This window comes from Chanodichthys erythropterus, chromosome 17 (genome assembly GCF_024489055.1).
Source record: "Chanodichthys erythropterus isolate Z2021 chromosome 17, ASM2448905v1, whole genome shotgun sequence".
NCBI lineage: Eukaryota > Metazoa > Chordata > Actinopteri > Cypriniformes > Xenocyprididae > Chanodichthys > Chanodichthys erythropterus.
Window position 1 is genome coordinate 4656678 of NC_090237.1, and position 18323 is coordinate 4675000.

The 18323-nt window shown below is 37.0% G+C and overlaps 1 protein-coding gene across 4 annotated transcripts in view; it reads right to left on the reverse strand.

Moving 5' to 3' along the window:
• The window catches only part of actn4 (actinin, alpha 4), a 52120-nt gene that overhangs the window by 1542 nt on the left and 32255 nt on the right, over window positions 1-18323 (reverse strand). For 3 of the 4 annotated variants that reach the window (XM_067364552.1, XM_067364554.1, XM_067364555.1), the window contains 18 exons: window positions 13257-13371; window positions 12910-13029; window positions 11757-11843; window positions 11544-11631; window positions 11120-11198; window positions 9777-9858; window positions 6698-6783; window positions 4241-4333; window positions 3848-4078; window positions 3520-3667; window positions 3122-3272; window positions 2875-2983; window positions 2651-2791; window positions 2281-2463; window positions 2032-2166; window positions 1753-1932; window positions 1456-1602; window positions 273-353 (listed from right to left, as the gene is read on the reverse strand). In XM_067364552.1, the coding sequence (XP_067220653.1) occupies window positions 273-353; window positions 1456-1602; window positions 1753-1932; window positions 2032-2166; window positions 2281-2463; window positions 2651-2791; window positions 2875-2983; window positions 3122-3272; window positions 3520-3667; window positions 3848-4078; window positions 4241-4333; window positions 6698-6783; window positions 9777-9858; window positions 11120-11198; window positions 11544-11631; window positions 11757-11843; window positions 12910-13029; window positions 13257-13371 (2256 nt within the window). Of the gene's footprint in view, window positions 1-272; window positions 354-1455; window positions 1603-1752; window positions 1933-2031; window positions 2167-2280; window positions 2464-2650; window positions 2792-2874; window positions 2984-3121; window positions 3273-3519; window positions 3668-3847; window positions 4079-4240; window positions 4334-6697; window positions 6784-7131; window positions 7218-9776; window positions 9859-11119; window positions 11199-11543; window positions 11632-11756; window positions 11844-12909; window positions 13030-13256; window positions 13372-18323 lie in introns of all 4 variants that reach the window. The other variant, XM_067364553.1, reaches the window with a different exon arrangement.

Sequence of the window (18323 nt, forward strand, 5' to 3'; positions counted from 1 at the left end):
TAGAGAAAACGAGTAAGAGAAGGAGGGAAATTATGGCAAGTAAAAAAAAAAAAAAAAAAAAAAAGGATAACAAAACAAAGAGGAAGCAGTGAGAAACATTAAAAATAAAATAAAAGCAAAATCCTTAGCTGACCTGCAGAGGGCATCTTTTCAAGAAGCAGCACAACAGGTGAGTGAGGGAGTTAGTGAGTGATGGAATGAATGAGTGGCACGGCGCAAATACACACACACAGACGGCAGCCATCATAGACCTTTTTTTGCTGTGCTCGTACCTGTTTGTCGGTTTCTACGTCGTAACCCAGACTGATCAAACAAGCCTTGAACTCCTCAGCTTGTAAGACACCACTGTGGTCCTGTGGTAAGCCAATCACGCAAGGGGCCACAGTAAATGGAGCAATCAGAACATGCAGATGAGGATTGATGATACCCATACACAATGACATAACAGCATGTGTGGGATGAAGGCAGTGGCATGACAAAAAAAGATGGAGACAAAACATAGTGGATGTTAGACACATGGGCTGATGGTAAACAAGTCACATGACTAATGAAACATACTTATGACAATGAGTGACCTGATTCTTATGAATGTCAGACAAAACATTCAGCTTGTGACATTAGAGAGCCATTATGAAAGCACCATATCAGTTTTTCTCCTTTACCTTGGCTATATTTCTCCACTCCAGCAAAACCCCCCTCATTACTTCAGTTCCACTAGACTATATTTACATATTGGCTACAGGTGGCACACTTCAGCTCAGAGGTGTTTGACGCACAGTATATTTCAGATGTTTTCCCTCCCATTAGTGCCAGAATAAGTGGAGAAAATGGAGCAATGGAGGAAATATTAAAACAAGTCCAACCAAAACTTTAAACTGAGGTCTATTTTTATCATGCATCAATCACCCTGAAATTAAACACAGCCTTGACATAAGCAGCATAGACTAAATCTCCCATATTCTTCTTTATATGGACACTAATCCTCTGCTATGTCATGTGTATTTCCATGGCCTGGTGCTAAGATTTCTTTGATAACAGTTGGAAAAACACAAACCCTATGCATATTAAAGGAATATATCACTCAAAAATGATCACCATCTTGTCATTTAAAAAAAGTATGACTTTCTTTGTTCTGTAGAAAACAAGATGTTAGGCTGCCAAATCTCATTTACAACCAATCCTGGAGAATGCAGACGGATCTAGTCAGGTTTGACATCAGTGATGCAAAACACCATGGGTTCTTATGAGTCTTATAACCAGTCCTGACACGGCAAGTAGCTTTCGTTCCACAGCACAATGCTTTTACTGAAAATTGCATTTTTGTTTTGTTTTTTGAGTGATCTATGCCTTTAATACACTGACCTTGATTGACATTCACCATCTTACAAATACTTATTCTTTGACATTAACTAAGTCCATTTCACACACTGACAAACATGCAATGGAGTTCCTGACCTTGTCGAAGTGATTGAAAGACGTGCGGTACTCGTGAAGCTGCTCCTGGCTAATGCCTTTAGCATCACGAGTCAGAATCTGGTTCTCGATCTCATTAATGGTGCGGGCAATTGTAGTAAGGAGTTGCTCCCAACCAACACGAAGGTGCTTTAGAGAAGAAAAAGGCAATGGATAAACTGGACTTGTGTGAACGGCCAAACAAACTTGACAGAAAAATTTAACACTTGACCTAAACATTACATCTGTGGTTCCTACATAATTTTAACATGATAAATTTGAATATTTAAATATACGTACCTCCATAGTGTAAGCAGTGTATTTGTTGTCAAATATAAGTGCTTCCTGAATGAGCTGATGGTCTCCCTCCAGTTGGTCGATGTTGGGTTTGTATTCGATGATGCTCTGCTCATACTGACGGAGGTGGGTCAGCTGATCTTCCAGCGTTCCATTCATCTCAATTGATATCCGCCCGATCTCCTACAAACATTGTGCAATGGAGACAGATGAATCATTCAGTATTTTTCTTCTTCAGAAAGAGAGAAGATCATAAAAAAATCGAAATAAAGGCGAATATACCTCCATCTTGTTTTGGATCCATGGTCCAATCATGTTGGCCTGGTTGGCAAACTGGCGTCTAAGATGGTCATTAGACTGCTGACGTGCGAGTTCTTCCTGAAGAGCCTGATCACGCTGTGGAACCAGTTGCTGCACCTGCACATAGATGGGAGATAATATCAATGCTTGCAATCTCAACTGATTTGTAACATTACACCTATAGATATTGAAGAAAGCCATTTCTTTTTCACTGATAAAAATATATCTAACCTTCTCCCACTTCTTGTCAATGCTCTGAGGGGTGATGGAGGTGTAAGGATTGTTTCCAGCAAGTTTGATGCCATTGTACTGTGCGATTTTCTGAACTTCAGCCTGGATGGCCTGGATAGCCTCCCGCTCTTTATTTGCCTCTGGAAGAGTTGATTTGAACTGCTCATGAGCCGTTATCAGTCCCTACATAAAGAGAAAGTAGTTAGGGAAAGGATTGTCACATCAAGCTTTTTTTTATTCCCTTCAGCTTGTTCTGAAATGGACTATCCAAAGATACCAGCAATGAAACATAAAGGAACAGCATTTTAGAGGTGGAGCAAGTCATTTCATTCTGATGAAAGATTACAAATACTAAAACATTTTACAGTACCTGGATCTCTTCTATGTTGTGTACAATGAACATGTCCTGAAGGTCCTCCATGGCTCCCTCCATCCAGTTGTTGAACGGCGCTGCTCTCTTGGCATACTCAAGGTAGAGCTCATCAATAGACTCAAGCTGTTTCTCTGTTCTCTGCAGACCAGATACACACACAGTCAGCATGATAAAATGTACAAAATATGCCAGAAAGTGTCTCTCGAAGAAAGCATTCGTACCTCAAGAGACTCTCTGCGGTTCTGTGTGAGGGAACCCAGAGCATCCCACTGCTCACAGATCTTCTGACAGCGTGCATTAACGCTCGGGGAGTCGTAGTAGTCCAGCTCACTGTGATACAGAAACATTTTAAACACTAACACTCCATTAAACTTTCCCAACTTTCATCCCCTATAGCCTGGATTTTCAGTCAGTTTAATTAGCCTTCTCTGTCATTATTTGTTGCCTCTATTTTTGTTGTTTTCTCACTTGAGTTCCTGTGCAATGGCGGCAATCTGCTCCACTCTGTCTTGGTGGGCAGCAAGGTCACTTTCGAATGCCTCATGCTTCTTCAGGAGAGCTTTGATCTCAGACAGAGTTGCGGTCTCATAATCCTTCTGGGTTAGCATGGCCTCCTTACCTATACACAAACAAACATAGATCTATTCAGATCTATATAGTTTTCAGATCACATGCCTGATCTTTAAGACTTCTGCTTGGCTGACAAGGCTCTGCATTCATGAAATCAAAACAGAGAAATAACGGAAAGAGTTTTCGAAGAGGAGCCTCTCACTGTCTATTGAGAGCAATTAGTGTAATTAGTTAAGTTAATGTGAATAATTGGCAAAAGCATCAGTAAGTTCCAAGTTTAGTTTCTGTATCCATACCATCCGTCCAGCTCTCATGGATGGCTGCTTTCTGACGGAATTTTTCTGCAAGATGGTCAAGCCTTTCCAAACGACGGATCTCATTCAGTAGCCACTCTTCATAGCCTTTCTCTGCACCTTCCAGTTTATGCCATGCACCATTGATGTCCTAAAGAGAAAGAATACTTATCAGCCAAATGCCTTTCAGGATTTAATCTGAAAGCCAGCAACAATGAATATTACAGTTTTTGATGAGACACATTGACATAAGTTTGTGACGCAGCAAAAGCTATTCTTTTTTAAGTATTATTATAAACCGAATTGTGCATGTATTATATGCATTTCTTACCGACACCATGCGTCCCTCAGATGGCATAAAGGCTGGTCGGTTGCTCAGACGGAGTTTGGTCTGCAACGTGTTGAAGTTGATCTCTAGCTGACACTTCTCCTGAACTTTGGGTGGTTTGTGAACCCGACGGTAATCGCGGAAATCTTCCAATTTCTGCTGCATTTCTGTCATGGTTTTCTCTGGAGCACGATTTTCCAACCATGGGATTGTCCTACGAATCCACTCCAACAGCTATAGGGATAAAAAGCATGCAGCAAGAAAAAGTAAATTAGCAGAGGTTCAATAGGAAACAGAGACATTAAAAGTAAAACACTCTGGGTAGTTTGGTAGTTAGTTAGCATTTAGATGCTTCAGGTTCCACCTCACAAACAAACCATATTGATTTAGACTCACGTCGCTGGCCAGTTTCTCATAGTCCTCCATCAGGTGCTCATTCTCCTGATTGACCGCCAACACCTTACAGATACGATTGGCTGCTGTCTCAGCCTATCACAGAACAACAACCATATTAAATCAGAAATTTTCTTTATAATTACAAAATTTTCCATATGTTGAAAAAAACAAAAAAAAAAAAAAACAGTATACTGTTTACTACACAAATATATACAGTAGTGTATACCATATGTTTAAAGTAGTATGATACAGTATACACAGTACACTTCAGTTAAGAAGTATAAAAAAAAAAAAATCTGATTTTAGAACTGTAAATGTCAAGATGCTGCTTTAGTTTACACGGGGAAAACAAATGATTATATATTTAATGGTTTTTGGTTTGGTGGGTTTAGCAAAAAGTGCCTAAAATTACATTCAAACACACGCAAATGATGTACTGAGCACACAATGACACAAAACTCCAAGTGTTGTAAGTTAATAATGTGCTATACAAACAGTAGCATGCATAAAAACTAGCCAAATTAAATAAATATGAACTTCAACATTACATAAGTCACTTGGAAGCTAACTATTATACTAATTCACGTTCCATGCAAACACCAAAATTGGTTAGTTTCGAAAACGTGTAGTCTAGCTGCAAAATTTACATGCTATTTGGAAAATCAAATTTGCATTCTCAATTTTTATACCACCACTGGAGGATCTCTTCATGGTTCTCTACAGCATTAACTAACACTGAAACACAGAAAGTGTTCAAAACGCTTGTGTAAAAGGCTAAAAGCACATTTAAACAATTATGATGAGAAGTTTCTGGCTTCACTTCACATGGAAAATAAATGAGTAGTTTCACATATCTACTGTAGCATATGCAGCACCAAAACTTTACTGAACAGTACTGTCTAATGTAAAGGTGGGCTTAACATTACTAACAAACATAATAGAACACATCTAAGAATCAAAGCAGTAACCTCTGTGTTTTAAAAGGCTTTATGAAATTCATTATAGTCAATTGCATTGTTGCTATTTTCATATTTACACTCAACATTGTCCTCAACTGTTACAATCTTTAATCACTGAGTGCAAATATGAAACATCAAACAATGAAATTCACCTTTCCAGCATTTAAAGAAGGTTGTGAAAGACCAGTAAACCCACTGAGAGTATTAATGATAGCAGAACCATTAGAAATAAATGCATATATAGAAAGTGGTGATGGCAATGGTTTGGGTATAGTGAAGCCCAAAGCTGTGATGAAACAAAACTGGCAAGTGGCCTCAACTCAAGTCATTTTCACACCTGGTTTAATTGGATTGTTTTTTGGCGCAGGTTTTTGCATAAACCCTAGATTACGAATGAAAGGATCAAATGGCTATAAATCTGACATTCCTGTAATTGCAGGAATCATTTAAGACTCAATTTTTGACTCAAAGCATGCATGCACTGGAATTAAAAATGGATTATAAAAATATGGCGTCCATATGGCGTTTGTTTGAAATATTTAATCCAGAACAATTCAATGCCATATGCCAAGCCAATGGAGTGGGAAGCCCAGAAAGAATAAAAATGGTCTTCATCCAACTTGGTTATGTACATTCTTGTGAAGAGAGCAACTACAGGAATTTATTTTTTTTGGCGTTTTTGCCCTTATTATGACGGAACAGTAAGCAGACTGGATGTGAAGTTGGAGAGAAAGAGAGGGGGGTGTGATCGGGGAAGGCCCTCGAGCCGGGACTCGAACTTGGGTAGCCCGAAGAGCTATATGATGGCGCTGCCCACAAGGCTATCGGCGCAACAACTACAATAGCTACTTTAATATGACCAACGTATTATCCAATATTATTAACCAACATTAGTCATGCTAGAACAGTTAGCTAATATTGTTTCATTAAAAGGCACAATATGTCGTTTTTCGCCACTAGAGGTCACTTATTCAAAACAAAGGCGTAGCTTGATGACGCCTTGATTTTGCTGAATCATGGGAGTTGTTGTCTTCACATCTACAGAAAAGAATCTGACAGGGCTCAGGCATAAATCATATTAATGGATGAGCTAATGTATTAAAGATTTATTAACATTACTGTAGTATGAAACGGTGTGGCTGTATGCGTTTCCATGGTTTCTACAAAATATAACCGGAAATTGAGGGTAACACGGGTATGATGTCCTTGATAGGCGACGCACAGGCCTTTTTAAAATAGCTTATTTCTGTGGATTTAACATTCTTGGAAACATTTGGGATATGCAAGTACACAAATCAACAAAATTATATAACATTGTTCTAGTGGTTTTTGGATATTTTAATTAAAAAATAACTTAATTGCGCAAAAGTCTGTACTGTTAGTCCTTTGCTGGAGCAAAATAAAACAAACCAAAACAAGAAAACTTTGTCAATCAAACCAGGTATGAATGCGCCTTAAGAGTTTCAGGGCCAGCAGTCAGGGGTCAAAGGTTTCTCACCTTCTGAGCACCTGAGAAGGCGTGATAGAAACAGGAGACGTAGGTCATAATAGCCTTCTCATCCGGCCGCAGAGTGCCCACGATATCTATAGCAATGTCAGCGAAAAGAGAGAGAGAAAGAGACAGCAGTGAAGCAAAGCAACCCAAAGCCTGTGTGTCCCCACTGAGGGAGGAGGAGATGGTTATGCATTTTATGGGCTCCCCTATTGAAAGGGAAATGGGGGTTGAAATCCTGCGTTAAAACCGTGGCAACCCGTAAAGTGAGAGGAAAAAGCCAATCCGCTGTTGAGAAAGGAGTCGTAGGCCAGAGGAAGAAGGGTTAAGACGCACACGCACAAAACCTGCATGTGCGTGCCTTCACCAGGTTATTCTAGTACTGGTGGAGAAAGCCATGCTAAAGAGGAGCTGGAGAAGGGATAGGGGTCGTGGTGTACCTTCTGGGCTCCAGAAAAGGCATGGTAGAAACTGGACACATAGGTCATTATAGCTTTCTCATCTGGACGTGCTGTGTTCACAATGTCTGAAGGGAAACGAGAGTTATACACACATGCACAAACAAGGATGCAGACGGGACTCAAACACACACTCGTGACAGACAACAGCTTTACACATTCATGGAAAAAACAATGGCTGAATCTCAATTCGCTTGTGAGGGACAAGAACATACTTTTGAGTAGGGCTGGGCTGACAATATTGATTTCTCGTTTTTAATCAATTTCGATGACAATTCTTTTAAATTCCAAGAACCAGTCTTTTAGTCTGTGCTCTTTACTGTTCATGCGTGAACAAAATGTCACTAAACATTGTCTGTAGCGTGCAATAAAACTCACTGTAGCCGTGAAACGCTTTACTACTAGTTATAGCATGAAATAAACATGAATAATCATCAGCAGGTATGTTGAAAGATACAGTACAACTCACAAAAATGTATGATGTTTCATGTATTTGCTCAATCAGTGTTTCAAGAGTGGAAACGTGATGTAAAATTTACCTCAGAAAAGACATTCAATGTCCATAAACTTGGCAGTTAAGTTATTACAGACACCATTTAAATGTTTATATTTCAAAAACGATTTGGAGTAGAAACATAAATATGTAATTATAAGGTAAAGTTAATATAAAAATGGCCTTATGCGCAATTTAAATGTTAATACATCGAAAAATAAAATATAAACATTTCAAAGTTTAGATATTGTTGTCAACGCTGATCAAATCGAGATCGGAATCAAAAGCGTGTGAATCAAAATCAAATTGTGAATTTTGTCAATAACCAGTCCAGCCCTACTTTTGAGCATGTAGTAAGGCAGTGTGCCAGACATGTGTCACTTTATTACTTTACTGAATTGCTTTTTGAAGCCACAGATCCCTTCACTTTGCACTTTATTCATCACTACTAAATCCTTTGTCTACTAACCCTAATATGTCTACTTCCCTAATGCATGGTATACGAAAAGGGTCAAATTAATAATATGTCCAAATACCAATATTCATGAAACAGTAGGCAAAAAATACCCACTGACTTCACATTTGTAGACGGGACTTGTCATTAACACCACCCCAAATGCGGGTAAAATTTTATATTTAATTAAATAAATAAATATATGCATTGCGGGTTTCTATGGAAGCTTTTTTCCGCCATGAAATAAAAAATTAAAAAGGTAATTGCGACTTTTTATCTCACGTTTTTGCTTACAATTGTGAGTATATATCTAACAATTTTGACTTTTTTTCCTCAAAATTGCAAGATATAAACTCACAAAAAGTCAGAATTGTGAGATATAAACACGCAATTGCGTGTTATGTCCAGTTGTGAGGGAAAAAACACGTTTCTTCTTGGAATTCAGACTTTATAAATCACAATTGAGAGTTTATATCTAGCAATTCTGTATTCAATGTACATACATAATGTACATAAGTTGATTGTTTATATAATGTATATTACCTTATGTGTTTAACATGTTCAATAAAACCATATGATTACTTGCTTCTGATACTTTATTTGAACCAGTTATTATTGCCTCATTATTATATATGTATTTTAAGTCATTTTAAAGGCTAAGCGTTTGCATAGGTCTACTTTTATTAGCACAAAAAGAATGATCTAATTAATCGTCAAAATAATCGACTGATTACTCGATTACCAAAATAATCATTATAGTGACAGCTCTAGATTAGTTAAAACATTTCAAAATGCACCTGCATTGTTTTGCATTTGTGATTTTCAGTCAAATAAAAGACTTTCCAGTCACATATTTCATCATTGAAGATTTCATAAAAATAGTGTTAAAATATCATCTCATCTTGTGCTTGCAAACCAATTATCTTGTATCATCTTGTCTCATGAGCTAAGCGTATTGTCACACCCCTAATAAAACAATTTCCCAACAACAAGATTTTGGCCAGTGAAAATGCTGAGTAACTTTGGAAAACCACTAAGTGGCTGGAGAGCAAAAAATGTCAAGCCCTGTTTTTAGGTAATATTAGCTCAAAAAGCCAGTACAGATACCCAATTCACAAATAGTATACCATCCATCCATCTAAATCTATTCAGAAGGGATGGTGTGCAAATTGGTATTCAGCCATATACTCAGGGTTACAGAGCAATACACAAACACACACATTAATAACAATAAAACACGCTCCGGTGCAGCAGGTTGATCAGAGATCCTGGAGAGATCATGCTTGAGGGAGAACAACATAATGCTCAGGGATGTTACTATGGTGACACACTGTTTGTCAAAGACATTAAGTGTGGGTGTTTGCACTGTCTGTGTGTTGGAGACTCCTGGAAATAACAAGGCATGTGCTGACATGCACAAAACACACATACTTCAGTAGAGCAACTCATTCACTCTCACTCTCACACACACACACACACACACACTCACACTCACACTCACACTCACACTCACACACACACACACACACACACACACCACGAAGCCAAAAGCACGCACAACTGATTTCATACACAGGCACAGACACACACAGATATCAACTGATATGCAATACACATTACAAAAACATGTTTGCACAGACAGAAACGCCCACACACAGAAAAGGACAGAACAGTTCATACCCTCAGCATCCAACATCTTGGGGATGTCGAGGTATCGCTCTGCCACTTCGAAAGCATTGTTCAGATTGGTCACTGGATCATCCTGTTAACACATAATGAAACACATGAGCTCTTCTCGAGAGCACCTGTACAATACAGCAGAAACATCCACAGGATCAAAACGTCCATCATTCACCAATTTCTACACATATGTCAACTCTTGCATGTTCGTTTATAACATAATTGAGCTAATTCAACTGTTTGCAGTTGTGGTTGCTGAATAAATGCACTTGTTATTATTTTACTTCTATTATAGTCCTTTTAACATTTTTAATTAGCTTTTATTTTTATTCACTGCAAAAAAAAAGTATTTTTGTCTTATTTCAAGTACAAATATCTAAACTTTCTTAAATCAAACCAGAAAATGACATAAGATATTTAGTCTTGTTTCCTGTGGGGGGAAAAAATCTAAATTAAGTGCATTTTGCTTAAAACTTGTAAAATTGTCTGCCAGTGGGGTAAGAAAAATAATCTTAATGCAAACGGAAAACAAGATTATTTTTCTTACCCCATTGGCAGATAATTTTACTTGTTTTAAGCAAAATGCACTTAATTTAGATTTTTTTCCCCCCAGGAAACAACTAAATATCTTGTGTCAATCCATCTTGATTTAAGAAATTTTAGATATTTTGATGACAAAAATACCAAGTAAGATGAGCCTTTTTTCAGTGTATTTTTAATTTTCATGTGTGCTTTTGTCATTTTTTTTTTTATATTGCTATTTAGGTTTATTTATTTTTATCAGTTATTAATTTTATTTAGTTCCAGTCAATAATTTTAGTGCTTCAACAAGCCTAATTTAGTTTACGAATGTGTAATATTTATATTTTATTTTATATGTTTAAAGTAGTTTTAGTTAACGATAATAAGCCAGACTAACACAACCTCTGGTCACACAATGCAAAGCCTTTTTTTTGCTTTAATAGTAAAAAAATTAACATAATTTGGAATTACTGGAATTAATATAAGGAATTTTGCTTTTTCATTTTTAAAAGAAACTTCCTGAGGGTTTTGCCAGTTTTCATAAGGTAGAGAGTGTATTAATGCATATTATAAATATAATAAGGAAACTAGATGAGGTAAATTTACGTGAAAGTGCAATAATTCTGATGAAATGCAAATCTCAAAAAAGAACGATCAAGATTAATAAATCACCATTATAGTTTTCTGAGCAAAATAATCATGCTTAATTATCCTGCAGAGTATTTAATTTTAATCTACTAGATTGCATGAAATCTCCCGCAAATTCAGCAAAGAAAATGTATAAACCTCCTAATGTACTTTTGTTCTCATGAGATACTCGCCTTTCTCAGCTTGTCATAGTCAATGAGCTCTGGCCTGTGTCTATGGATCAGAGCATTGAAGGCCAGACCATCCTTCCAGCTGTTCAGAAAGAGAAGAAGAGAGTGTCAAAGGAAACAAGTACTTCACATTTCTTCCCTCTGACCAGAAGAGGGCAGCACTCAAACCACATCTTACAAACCCTTCATTCATGTCAGTGTTAAACTACCCTAAAGGAACTTAGTTTGCAAAGTGCCTGAGATATTTCAGATTCAGGTGTGATCTTTATCTCTCATCTTCAGCTATAATTATTCATTTGTTATTCAAATATACCCATGACACTGCTTTATGCAAATCACACCATGGAATGAATCAACAAATCAAAACCACAGAATCCTTGGATCTGTCGAATAAGGATCTAGATCAACACTAATAGGCATTTCGAACCTGATATGGAAGTTCTGCACGTTGACATTCTTGTAAGGAGCCGTCTTTCTCTGACACCAGAGCAACAGTCCTTCTTTAGCGGAGGTTTCTGAAGAGACAAGCAGCAGAAACAGGCCATTACTGAACATTCATTAAGTCTGTCTGGGTTTGTTTGACTGTGCCGTGCAGAGCTGTTCCTAAATTTTCTAAAATAATCTGAAGGTTAAATTATACCCTCCACTGAGATGTCCTGGATGGCAAAGCGGAGGATGATGGTCCAAATCATTCCCAGAGTCATCTTGGCATTTCCATCCACAATTTCTACAGATACAGACATGCAAAACTGTTAGTGTTGAAAGTGGAAAAACATGCATTTATATGTTATCATAAAAAATAGTAATGAAATTATATTTTTAATAATTTTATAAGGAAATTAATACTTTTATGCATTAAATTGACTTTAAAATGATACAAAATAATGTACGGTAACACTTTAGTTTAGGGTCCATATCTCACTATTAACTAGCTGCTTATTATTAGCATGTATATTACTAAGATATTGGCTGTTTATTAGTACTTATAAAGCACATATTAGTGCCTTATTATGCATGACCTTATTCTACATCCCATAATCCTACCCAATACCTAAACTTAACAACCTTACTTACTATTAATAAGCAGTAATTTAGTTTATTGAAGCAAAAGTCATAGTTAACAGTGAGAATTAGACCCTAAACTAAAGTGCGACCTAATTTATTTTAAATTCTAAAATTATTTATTTGTAATGTTAGATATACATGCTTAAAAACTTTCTATTCAAAGATTGTGAAAAAATGTATCATGGTTTCCACAAAAATATAAAGAAATATACAAGAACGGTTTTCAACACTGATAATAATCGGAAATGTTTCCTGAGTATCAAATCATCATATTAGAATGATTTCTGAAGGGTCATGTGACACTGAAGACTGGAGTAATGATGCTGAAAATTCAACTTTGATCACAGGAATAAATTACATTTTAAAATATATTCAAATGAAAAACAATTATTTTAAATTATAATAATATTTCACTGTTTTTACTTTATTTTTGATTAAATACAGTAATCCCAATCATTTGAATGAACTTTTAAATACATATGCAATGCAAACAGTGTTCAGAAACAGACTCAATCTCTCAGAGACAAACGCTGCATCAACACAGAGGAGGATCAGTAATTTCAGAAGGTCAGAATTTCCCAAACACACACGCACACAAACATGCACAAGCCTTTAGGTCTGCTGTGGGATTTTCACTTGGCAGGACAATACTGAGCATCTTCAAAGTGTTTTTGAAAAAACATGAAAGGAGCGAATGTACAGTCTGATACACAGAGAAGTGTTTGTACCTTCTGCACCGATGGACACCAGTTTGACTCCTTTGCTGGCGATGAAGTCCAGCGCTTTGTTGACATTGTTGATCTTGTGCACCCTCATCTTGCCTCTTTCAGGTTTTGGTAATCTCTCCCCTGCACAAACACAGGGCAGATGACTTCTCACACTCTTTCCATCGCATCAGCATAAACACAAACTCCACTGCATTCTCCTCGGATAAACATTAGCTCAACATCTCTGAAACAACTTTGGAAAGCTGTTGCATAGATTTTGCAACAACTGAGACTTAATGAATGTTACACACTGACCAAAATAAATAAATAAATCACAAGACAAAAGCACACGTTTGAAGCTCACGGACCTGAGATGACCTCTAGGAGCAGCATTAGTTTGAGTCCATCTCTGAAATCCTCCTCGATGTTCTCGATCTGCGTTCCCGCCTTCCGCAGGTGAGAGTTGCACCAGGCCGTGAAAGTCTAGAACAAACAGGAAATGATGTCAAAAAAAAATTGGAAACAAGGTCACACAGCCCGGGAAACAGGAAACGGGCTGCGTTCTGCTGCATGCAGGAATGCTCAAGATGTTTGCTCAGGAAGCCAGTTTGAAAATCAACATCTGATGCATTTCTAATGTAAATACAAGACCAACGCCTGTATGAAAACTCTGAAATATTGCATGTTTTGCAGACAACTTTTATTGAAGTGACAAATTCTACCAAAAAATAAAAAATCATCATCAGATTGTTATTGTGAATTAAAAATGTTAATTGGAAAATAAAGCTAAAAAGAAGTATGAAATAAAATATAAATATCGGATTAAAAACTTGAAAATGAGAAATATTGCCTTGGAAACTAACTGAAATAAAACTAAAAGTTGAAATACTAAAATTACTGAAAGGAAAATTAAAAATAAAACCAACTGAATTTAAGTTGAAGTAGTAAAATTAATAAAACTGATAAAAATTAATTTAAAAATATAAAAAATAAATATATATAAAAAAAACTAATAAAAATGACAAAATTCAAAAATATTAATAAAAAATATAATAGTATATAAATAATACTAAATTAACACTGCTCTAATAATATGGCTTTTAAAACTATATTAAAAATATATTAATTATATATATAAAAAAATTATCATGTCCACACTAATATGTTTTCTTTTGCAAACGCATCTTTTTTTCTGTGCTTTGGCCTTCCAGTGAGACTGTGTTTTTGTCCTGCGAAAAAGGAGCTTTTTGAACTAATGTTGATGCATATTGAACCAATAGATATCCGTTTATACCATTATTGTGCCTGTTCTGCTATTCACTTTCACACTGTTGCTAAAAAAATGTCACTTTGTACACTCTTCATAACACAGTCCTGCAAATATGACAGAAAATTTACTCTCAACTGCTGTCCTGCAGCAAAACATGACAGCTTGCATTTAGACCAAACATATAATGGAGAGCGAGTGTGAAATGGACGCATCAGCGAATGGTGAGATATTTGGCTGAATAAAATGATCCTGTCAGACGGATAGCATGAGAATTTATTATGTCTGTTTCATCTCAGTGAGCTTTTATAAGGTTTTACGCATGGGTAGTTTTAGTGTTTTCCGACGTTTAGGTGTGGATGAGAACCGTTTGGAAAACGCTAGTGTGGACAGAGAGCGTTTTGAAACGAAAACACCGCTTTCAAGTGTATCCGGGTTAATGTAGACGAAGCCTTACACTGTTGATTTGATCCACAGCACCTCAACATGAACCAGCGAGTACAGACACAGACAGGCATCAGATCACACTGGAAAAGGGGTTTCTAGGCCTGCAGCCTCTAACACAAAGACTCCATTGAGTTTAGTGGATAATGAGGCCCTTCACCACCCCCTGCCCTCGTACGACAGGCACCTACCAGGGACAGGCCTGCCACAAAAACAATTCAGCCTTCACACACAAACCAGTCAGGACCTGAGCCTGGACGGACACATCCACACTGTCAACAAATGCCATTTGATGAGGCCTGAAATACCTCTGCTCAAACAGGGGGCTCTGTGTGTGTGTGTGTGTAGGGAAAACCCAGCGGGACGCCTATGATTAGTTGGGTGTGGATGACATCATTGCATCCAAGTCACAGGAATTACAGAGGATGCCACACATGCATGTGTTTATGTGCCACTTTTGGTCAGAGTCATGAAGTACACTACAAATACTTCATGGCCACGTTGCAACTTGCATTGCATATCAGTCATTTCAACTGTAGTAACTAGTAAGGGTGTGACGAGATCTCGTGCCACGATTTCTCGTCGAGGTGAAAAGCTATCACATGATATTGCCATGAAGGTGCGTGAGGGTGAAATTAGGATAGAATATGCAACCGCTACATCTACGTTACGCCTCCACTGTCATTTTGCTTTTGTATAGAAGTAAAAAACATTTCATTCAGTTGGATAACGGTCACTTCAATCCCATCCACCTCATCCAACACGAGCTGCAGAGTCGTACCTATTGCAGAATGAATCAGAGTTCACTGATCACATGACGAGTGTAAGTGACGAGATGACTGATAAGATCATGGCGGAGGATTCGCTGCACAACAGAGCCTAACTGTCTGACAAACGTCTTATCTTGTTGAATGCACGCTCCCTATTCACAGAGTATGTGTGATCGTGAAAATAGAAAGCGAAAGTAAAACGCGAAAACCTGATGCATGCACATATCTCCCAATATGAAAGCTATCTTAGGCTGGGTTGTGCAGCTGTAATCATTTCTCAGCTCTGTATCATGCTTGAAGACAAATTTGGTCTCTGTTTGCACTTTGAATATTGAGAGAGTACTTTGATTATGATTGCACTTATTATTTGCACTTAAGACTTAAGAGAAAACGTATTCATTTTTATTCATGCTGTTTTTATTTCTGTGATAAATTTGTGGAAAGGAGTTCAGTTAGGAGGTCAAAAGTTGATGAAGCTCATAAATCATGTACAGTAAGGTCTGAAGAGACTCACATAAAATCATACACGAGAGAATTCATATTTTATACTCAAAGTAGAACTGAAATGACATTCATTACAAAGATGATTAAAAAAAACTTCAAATGCACCTACAGACTATTTTTCTAGTCATGCATTTCATCATTGAGGATTTCTTAAAAATACTGTGTAAAAAAATCTTGTCTCGTCTCGTGAACTCCGTCTCGTGTCTTGTCTTTTGAGATAACCGCCTCGTCACACCCCTATTAACAAGTGATCAACTGGTATGGATTTTTTCGCCGATATCTTAGAGAACAGGGTGGCCGATGGCTGTTATATCACACTATTTAATTTAAAGAAAGTAAATAATACATGCATAGCAACTGCTGCAATACAAATGTTTTTCTACTAATTCTGTGTGCACTGGGAATCACATTTCCTCAAATAAAGACCAGGTAGTGCTAATTTTACATTCAATACATTACACTATGAATATGACACAGCCATCTGGATTTTGCATGGATTTATATCCGAATCAGATTTGCACGGACGAAGAGCGTCACGAAGAGTACATGCATTTTTATGCAGTCTTCAAATATCCCCGGCTCTGTCAAAATAAAGTTTGCCGCTTTCGACAGTTAAACAGAAAAACATATCATGTCCAAACATGTCCAAACAGAAAAACATATCGGCTTACATGTGGCATTTTTTAAAATTAATGGTATCAGCTGATATGTTGACCTTGGTGAAATAGTAGTAATACTAGTAGTAATGTGATTCTGAACTGAAACCAGGAATGGAATTGTGGAGTTTTGGAAATGAAAGAGATAAAACTCTCAATTGTAATGAACTGCCACTCCCTGCGCAAGAACGCATGCAAGATCGAACCACATCCTTCCTCGGCCTACACGCACACACACACACACACACACACACACACACACACACACACACACACACACACACACGCGAGTTCCTGCAGTTTATGAGTGGATGGAGCAGGCTTGATTGACAGGTGAGGGTGTGGTGCCGCTCAGGAACGACCTCAACGCACACAACGTGATTTCACAATCACCTGACCGACATAACCCTTCTTACTCGCTCTCGCTGGCCTGTTTTAAATAGCTTGCCTATGGATTTGTGCTATTAATATGCTTACAATTAATACTACATTCATATAGCTTCAAACAAGCTACATATGCTGGAGAAAATATGGATGTTAGTCGCTCAGGTAAAACTCAACACTATAACGTTAGTGTGTTTTTGGTGGCTTCTAGTACAGGGGTTTTTCACACTGGGGCAGATAAACAACGTAAAAAGTAAAAAATTAAAGAAATTGAATAAATAAAATGTAAAATAATAAAGCAACAGTGAAAAATAAAAAAACTACAAAAATGATTAAAATATAGAAAAATAGATTATTTAAATTAGTGTAAAAAAAAATAAATCATTAGAAAAAGGTGTAATGAATACTTTCTCTGCACTGTAAATGTCACGTCTAGAAGAGTTTGAGCACATATCCTGAGAGAAACTTCTGCATGAATATTCGAAACGGTAATAACAGTTTTCCTCATTCTCTGCGAGCTCTAATGTGTTTCCGTCTGCAAGATCAACATCATCAGCATCCATCCTCGACTGAAGGGCTGCAGGACTGGGGTGGAGCACAAAATGACCGGAATGATCATTTATAGTGTGAACAGAAAAAAATTTGGGAACACCAAATAATAATAACAGTCGGCTGTCAAACAGACCTGGACTTGTTTCCACAGTGTTTTATCTGTAAAATAAGCCCATCTGGTAGAGGGCGCTCTAAAAAACACGTCATCTGATTATCTAAAATCAAGTGTATGATAATTCTGAGCTTCAGCGTGAATGACTAAACACAACAGAGATGATATTAAATCATAGCAAACTTCCAAGAGGGCATTGAGATGGCTAAAAATGATTTAAAATTAGATGGAAATCAATTAAAAATCGAGATGCAAGCTTAATCATATTTCTTATTTTAATTCATGCCCTCAAAAAAACTCACTTGTTTAAGAACCAAAACATGGATATGAGGAAATTCACAATACTTGTATACACAGAAAAATCTCCAGAGTTAAATCAACTCTACTCAGAGTACATATGGTCCCTCTCTAAATAGTGTTAAAGTAACACTGAAGCAGAGTTAAAGTTAATGAGATAATTAAGCAATTAATAAGGCTGTAGTCAGTTGTAGTTCTTGTGTTTCTCTTTTCTTTAGTGATTCTGCTTGTTAACAGCAGGTGTTCATCACTAATGAACAACCATTATTTAATTAATCGCTTAATTATCTCATTAACTTTAACTCTGCTTTAGTGTTATTTTAATACTATTTAGAGGGACCATATGCACTCTGAACAGTGTTGATTTAACTCTGGAGATTTTGCTGTGTAGGTAAAAAAAAAAAAAAACTAAAGCCAAAGCCATAAAAAAAACAAAATGTGTTAATTAA